This window comes from Pygoscelis adeliae, unplaced genomic scaffold (genome assembly GCF_000699105.1).
Source record: "Pygoscelis adeliae isolate BGI_AS28 unplaced genomic scaffold, ASM69910v1 Scaffold4, whole genome shotgun sequence".
Lineage (NCBI taxonomy): Eukaryota > Metazoa > Chordata > Aves > Sphenisciformes > Spheniscidae > Pygoscelis > Pygoscelis adeliae.
The window spans coordinates 1,411,368-1,419,214 of NW_008824986.1; the positions used below are offsets into that span (position 1 = coordinate 1,411,368).

The window sequence follows — 7,847 nt, forward strand, 5'->3', positions numbered from 1 at the left end:
TCCAGAAGAGGGCCCCGAAAATGATCAGGGGGATGGAACACCTCTCCTGTGAAGAAAGGCTGAGAGACTTGGGGTTGTTCAGCCTAAAGAAGAGAAGGCTTTGGGGAGACCGTATTGCAGCCTATCAGTACTTAAAGGGGGCTTACAAAAAAGATGGGGGCAAACTTTTTAGCAGGGCCTGTTGTGACAGGACAAAGGGGAAAGGCTTTAAACTACAAGGGGGGTAGATTGAGACTAGATATAAGGAAGAAATTTTTTACGCTGAGGGTGGTGAAACACTGGAACCAGTTGCCCAGAGAGGTGGTGGATGCCCCATCCCTGGAAACATTCAAGGTCAGGTTGGACGGGGCTCTGAGCAACCTGATCTAGTTGAAGATATCCCTGCCCACGGCAGGGGGGTTGGACTAGCTGACCTTTAGAGGTTCCTTCCAACCCAAACTATTCTATGATTCTATGATTCTCAACTGCACTCCCAGTTTTGGGGTTTTTTTTCTTTTCTTAAATGAGACCGAGCAGACAAGACCAATGCTTTCTGCTGGGACGCACCCACACTGCTCACAGAGTCTGCCCCCACAGAGCAGCTGTGCATGTGAAACTAATTCCCCATCCCAGACTTTCCTGGAAGAAACTGCCTGCCTGAAGAGCTGTTTAATTATTTAGCCCTGCAAAAGCAAAGCCACCTCAGTGAGAGGGAGCAAGGCAGCCCCTTACAGGGGGCAAGTTACAGAGCAACCACACTACCCTGCGTTTTCTGATGATGGCCTCAGCTCGCTTGCACAGCCCCCACTGGCATGGCAGGATCACACAGGCACTAGAGCTAATTAGAGAGCAGGAGCAACAAACATGACACTGTACCATTAGAGAGCAGAAAGAAACCCCAGAGCCAAAGCCAGAGAATAAGCAGGAAAACCAACTCTGCAGAACATCTTTATACCCTTACATATTTGAAAGACATTGTAATACAGTAAGCACCCACTGGGCTGATCCCTTTGTGATCCCCCAGTGCCCTCTAGGCTGTGCAGGGTGCCATAGCCAAGCAGCAGCAGCCCACCAAAATCAGTACTGGAATGGTGCAGCCAAGCCAGAAGCTGGGAAATATCACCAAAGGCAGATATAAAAGGCAAAATGCCCAGCACAGGTCCACAGCGGGCTCCAGGAAGGCAGTCAACACCTCCCAGCTCTCCCGAGCATCACACTGATTTAGGAAATACTTTCCTGCTCCCCAGCCTCTCTGGAAGAATTAGGCTATGCCTCTCCCCTCCAGCACAGAGGAAACCCTCATACTCTCTCCTCCTACACCTGGTGCAAGCAGCTTTATACCCATTCAGTGCCAATCATGACAGAGCATGTGCCATGCTGATCAGCTTGTTAGCAGTACTGGCTCCAGGCTGCCAATTAAAACAGAGACCCTTCCTTTTTTGCTCCTTGCTATGAAAAGCAGATTATGAGGGGGTTATTGAGCAAGACTGTGGGCAGTTTTCTTTATTGCTCTTTCCTTAGAGCATGAGAAAAAGCCTCATCCTAAAGACCTTTCAAAAAAAAGAAAGAAAACATCAGTAAAGCTGAATGTGATGGCTAGGCTGGGGAGCAGTGAGTCAAATGCTTATTCAAATGACCCAGGTGATCACACTTACTGGTTGTCTAATAACCCTCATGGGACACAGATGTAGGCCTCAATATGATCAAAGTACAAATGACTGCCACAGAAGAAAATAGCTAAAAGAGAACTTACATTGGGCTGCATCTGTCACTGGGTGGGGAGAGGTTATTAAATGAACAAGGGGTCTGTGTGAAACCAGCAAGCCTCTTCAGGCCTGAAATGTTCTTCACTGCCAGCAAAAGCAGTGATATGCTATGCAAAATTGGTCACTACAGCTAAACTATGAATCACAGTGTTTGTCCTGGGCTCCTCAAAGCAAAGAGAAGGTAGCCCAGGTAATTGGATCCAAAGGTGGAAGCATCAAAAGCCTTCCAGAGTCCCAAATGACCCTCCTAGGTGGGAGGACGACAGAAAGAAGCAATTTCCAAAGACAACAAATGCATGTGCTGTGCGGATGTTCAGGACCTGCTACTGGGTGATGTCTGGCTGCTGATTTAAGGCTACCTCTGCACTTCCATTTCAATTCCTCTGAGCAAAGAAGAAAGGAAGTTGAGAAAAGTGATCCTGACAATAACAAATGAAAGTCTGTGTGTGAAAGAAGAGGCTGCTATGGGACTGGGGAGGTGGCCCTTTGGAGCTGCAATTTAGTACCACAAAAAGCACGGCGGGTTTCATCTCCACTCTTTATGAAGTGGGATGAATAAGAGCCCAAATAGCTAGAGCATGTCTTCAGGGTCGCCCTGAGTCATTGCTCTCCAACACAGAACAGAGGAGGCCTGTGGATGACCCTGAGACATCACTGGAAGACTTGGAGACTTCCCCTTTGCCAGAGCCCAAATCAAGGGCTGATCAGGCCTTGTACATGGGTGCAAGCAGAGCAGGTGTCTGCTAGCAGTGAAACGTGGGAGTATAAGCAGGGGTGGAACACAGCCTCTCCTTCCAGCCTTTTCTCCCACCCAGGCCACGCTCCAACTTCAGTCCTCCAGTTCAGCTTAATGGGAGAAAACCTGGCTGTTGAGACAGCAGTAAACTCCTAGCCCCCAAAACACATTCGTTCTGGGTGCAATTCTGCTTTCATTTACACGGGCACAAACCAGAAGCGATGCCTTTGTGCTTGATGGAATTACATTGATGTGAAAATGGACATGGCAGAACCTTTGGACTTTACATGCACTGCATTATTTCTGAGGAGGTATTGTTTTCTTGTAGGAGGACAATTGTTGCTGTTCTATTCAACTATTAACCCAGAGCCTGCATTCCCAAAGAACACTTCTTTAAACTTGATGTAACACATCCATGTTAAGTTCTGAAGGGGCCTTTTCTCCCTTCAAGTAGTAATCCACCCAGATGGAAAAAATATAAAAAGTGTATATGCTGCATGATAAATGAGATGCATGCCACATACTGAATACTTGAAATGTATGTGTCACTGTTAATGACTTTCAAAATATTACAGGACCAGTCTTTTCTCATGATGTTTAAGATGTATGGCATGACACAGTATGCTCTGACCATCATGAACACTTGCCAATGTTGTAATGCACAGTCTACATTGAGTAATATACTTTAAATATATGGGTACAGTAAATTTCAATCAAATAGATAACATCTGGGCATAGACCATATGAGCCTGTAAAAAGTGTCCAGAAACAGACAGAAAAGCCTGGTGCCAAACCTCAGCCTGTGTTGCAGAGTTTGAGTGGATTTGATGCGTCAGCTAACCAGATTTTATGAGGAAACCCCAACCCAGCCCATCAAATGGAGAGATGTAACAGATCTTTAGCAAGCTTCATAGTCAGAGAAATGCCTTTGGTAAGAATCGAATTCCACCAAATGGAATTGCTTTTATTGCCTGAGCTTGGAGTGTCTGTCTGTGGTTAATCAGAGCACAGATGTGTACTCCATTAAATACCCCACCGAGCTGCCTCAGACCCAACTTCCTCTTATAACCCATCAGCCCAAGGAGCAGTATCTCCCAGATGATCTACCACGGTAGAAAACCGTATTTCTCATGCCTACCTTTATGCCAGCATCCCCTTTTTCACCCTGCCCAGCAAAGAACAGAGAGGGAGGAAACACAGAGAGGGACAGTGAACATGAAATCAAGCAAGCAGTACAATCGTAACAGCGAGGGCCAAAGAGAAAGTAGCCGAAGTAGGGATTGTGCGATAAATGCAACCCCAGGCCTCCAGAGAGAACTGGCTCCTGATAATAACACGGTACCAGCCTGAACTCTGGCTGCAGCCCGCCCACCCCTCCCTGGGAATGCAAGGCAGTTTATGTTGCTGGAGTGGATGCTGGAGGTCGCCCTACTAATGCTTCCTACATGCTTTGGGTGTAGATAAACCATCAATCCATTTCATGGCCCGGAATACCCTCATTCTCCTCTTTAGAGGCAAAAGCCTCTAAAGGCTAGGTCAGTTTTATTCTTTAACAGGGGCTTGTGCAGGGCTGCACCTGCCTCTGGTTCAGGACCGTAGGAAATTGCTCAGGCCCTTTACACAGGAGCAAGTCTTTCTGTTTACATGGCTCATACCAGCCTCCAGAGAACTGCCTCCAGCCCCTGACCCTCTGTATTCCTTTAGCGCATCTCTAGGCTTGGATGCCACTTATCTGCCCTTGCGAGATGGCCCCACTGACTCTGAGTTTAAGAGTTACCTTGGGGCCAGTAGCTCCAGGGAGACCATGCGCACCGGGCACGCCTGACTCGCCCACCTCACCCTGAGGAAGAGAAGAAAGAAAACAGAGGAAGAAGCAAACACAGTGAGCAGCAAGAAAAGGAGCCTGTGGGATGCCTGAAAGGTCAGCAAAGATGTGAGAGGGATGTCCCGCACAGAGGTGCCCACCACACACAAACCTACTATCTGGGTCTCTCTGGGAGAGGAGCACCATTCTGCATGAAGAAAGATATTCAGGGTGTGAAACGTATGGATTGAAGGGAACGGTCCCACAATCCTATATCATATCAGAGCTAACACCTTTGCTCAACTCTTTGCCCTCTTTTCCCTTTCCCCTGACCCACTCACCAGGAGGATTTTCTCCCCTACTTTCACCCATTCCTTCCACCTTTCCCAGAGAAAGGTCACAACCTCGGGCTCATTCCTCTGAGATCAGTGCAGGCTCTTTGCTTGGTAAGTAAATTAGCCAGACAAGTTGTTTCATGTAAGAGGAGTTCATAGGGGAGGCCCTCGCTGCGAGGTCATTGCAGGGATCCCCTCACCACTGCTGAGAGCCGCCCGCCCAGCGCTCACACAACAGGATGGGATCTTAATGGAAAAACCGACGGTTCACTGGAAGAAGAGGCAATAAATTGCGTCTGTCTGCAGGAGTGGGCTGTGGTCCACAGGGGCTATAATTTCCACTTCCTGACATAACAAAAACTTCTCAGTTTATACAGAACTAATTAAAAAGCTCTCATGTCTTGCCATTTTGCTCGCAAAGCACCCATAAAGCAACATGGAGATAACACGGGACACAGGACTCCCACCTGCTGGGAACATTCGCCTTCCCCTTCTCCACCTGACATCTCTTTAGCAGTATCTCTTCATTCCCGCTCCCCACCTTTGATCTTCCTTTGTGTCTTTCCCCTGTCTCTCTTTCTGTCTCTTCATTACACCCTCTGGGCTTCACAACCGTGCTATTAATTAGCTGCTGCTGAAGATATTAGGGCATTGCCAGCTTCTCCCTTTTAACCTGGAGCAGGATCGACTCTTTCCTGCTTTATTCCAGAGAGCAATACATAGCCGTGGATTTGGCCCTTTCCAGCCTCCTGTTCAGGTCTGGATGCACAAGAGGTATGTTTCAGCCTGGAAGTGGGTGTAGTGAGGCACACAGACAGGGAGACATCTGTATCATAGCTACTGGAGAGCTACATCTCTGGGTCCAACCTCTCCTTACATGGGTTACGGCAGGGGATCTGTGGGCTTGTCGCAGCCCCATGTGCAGCGGGAGCAGAGCTCAGCAGATGGCTCCAGAGAAGTTCAAAGATTTGCAGCCATGATTCCACAAGGCGTCAGTGCACCTTAATTCATTTAACAATATTGGAGCTCCCCTTCTTACCTTTCTGCCAGGGTATCCCTGAATCCCAGGGTCTCCCTGCAAAAGGCAAAAAGACAAAAGAAAGTGAGGCTTGGCCTGAGAAGGACAAATCCCTGCCCTTGTCCCTGGGGAGATGCTAGGATGCAAGGGCATTCCATGGGGAAAATTCGTCTTTTGCTCAGTGACTTCACTGAGCCCCTGACCCTTCAGACCCGTGGGTCACTGTTACCTGCACTGGACTGAGCTCTAGCAGGAAAGGCACCATAAGCACTGGCAGCTGGATAACTCATGCCAGCTCTGCAGTTCCTATCTCCTCACCCTGGCTAAATATTTCAAATAAAAACAAAGGGGCAGGGGGGGGGGGGGGGGGGTTTGCAGCTGAAAAACAACAACAACCACCCCCCCACTCGCATTTTGGCAAGTGAATAAATGGGAAACTGTGGTGGAGTTAACAATAGCATTGCAAAATCAGTTCCTGAAGCGCTGGTAAATGCTTTGAGAGTTGAAGAAGCCAATAAAGCTGTGTGTGGCAAAGAATTTTGCAAGAGGGGCTGATGAGGCGTGCCTTGCTCAGTCAAGATGCAACTCAGACGTGTCGCCTGGACAAAACCCATGAGTCAGCACACAGGCTGGGCCCCAAAGGCAAAACTGAGCTGGGTCAGAAATCCTTTTCGGTTATTTGATGTAACCTCCTTTCCCCCTTCTCCATCCATTAAAATGTACATGTCTCTCCTTGCCAAGAGTGTCCACCTCTCTGTTTATCACCTTGCTCCCTCTAAGTAAGGCCAGACATCTCACCTTTGGTCCAGGAGGCCCAGGTAAGCCCTGTAGATAAAATCAAAACAGATGCTGGAGTTGGCAAATGTAGACAAGATTACATGGACTGCAGGGTGATGAGAGATGCTGACTGCTTTGGTCTGAAATGCCCCTTTACAAAGATGATTGGCACTGGTAAGCTCAAACATCCCCAATCTATTCTTCATGTAGATGAATACTATCTTAACCCATACTCCCAAATAAATTCATGCCGATAGCACTCCATCACCCCAGGCCTGGTCTCGCTGAATCTGAAGACCAAAAAGCTGCTTTGCCTTATGCATTGTGCTCCAGAATCTTTTCTGTTTCTCCGGCTTTGCTTGGGAAACTCGTTCCCAGCCCACTGTGCAGCTCTGAAGTAAATCAGGCATTTGCAGCTTCCTCTGACAAGCTAAATAGAGAGAATATATTAACAAACAAACCACTTGTGTCTTTAAATGAGAAATAACCAAACAATTTACCTGATACGAACCATGAAGTATACCGGCTATGTGTGTATGTAAATATAAACAAACAAAATATCCATACAGGAGCTGCCTTCCTGATGTGAGCAGATGGAAGGAGAAAACTACTCTAGATATGCTCTGATGCCTACACCCTTGGTGTTGCTTGCTTATAGCAATTCAAATGTTTAGTCATCACATCTTTGGCTCCGTAGAGCTCAAAGAGAGATGAGGATGCTTACAGGACACTCGACCCCTATATTGTGTGTGGAGAGGTGCTTTTGCCTCAGGGGACGAGCCTTGCTTGTCCTGCTAGTACGCCTTGAAAACTCTTGGAGATGGAAACTCCTTTCACACTGCAGTCGCTGTGGGGTCAGCGTGCCACGTTTCTCCCCGCAGCACCCAGGAACAGAGCTGCTTTTTGGTACCCACCCTTCCATCTCTGCCAGGCTTCCCAGGTTCTCCTGCTCTGCCCTGTTGCAAGAGAGAGGTACATTAGCAGGATTTTCTGCCCTGCCCCCTGCCATTTAGCAATGGTATTATTTTAAATGGTGCTTCTGTTTTCGCCCTCCTTGGCTGCTTGCTACCAGCCTGAGAACAGGACAGGAGCAGGACTTCAAAGGGGTCGCAGGGATTCTTATCAGTCAGGTTTCTGCTGTGAGCAGGATAATTACACCCTACGTGTTACTTCCTCCCTGTGACCGTCTGCAGAGGCTGAGGAGGAGGAAACAGGCCTGGTGTCACCCGCTCACACATGCGTGTCCAGATAGCAACAGTGCAGGGCACACACCTCTGCCTTCCCTCCCGCTCCCCCTCCTTCCTGGGAACTTCTTCCTCCCCACACATCCGTGTCCCCTGCAAATCTCCTGTCCGTGGCTATCTTGGCTTCAGAAGAGGCAACAAAGGCCAGAGGAAATTTTCTGTGCCCTAGGGAACGAGGAAGGAGAAGG

General features: G+C 48.3%; 1 protein-coding gene across 1 annotated transcript in view; it reads right to left on the reverse strand.

Moving 5' to 3' along the window:
* The window catches only part of COL13A1 (collagen, type XIII, alpha 1), a 92,693-nt gene that overhangs the window by 33,080 nt on the left and 51,766 nt on the right, over window positions 1-7,847 (reverse strand). The window contains exons 16-18 of the mRNA XM_009325984.1: window positions 7,330-7,371; window positions 6,437-6,463; window positions 5,660-5,695 (exon numbers count right to left, since the gene is read on the reverse strand). Coding sequence (XP_009324259.1) covers window positions 5,660-5,695; window positions 6,437-6,463; window positions 7,330-7,371 — 105 coding nt within the window. The remainder of the gene's footprint in view (window positions 1-5,659; window positions 5,696-6,436; window positions 6,464-7,329; window positions 7,372-7,847) is intronic.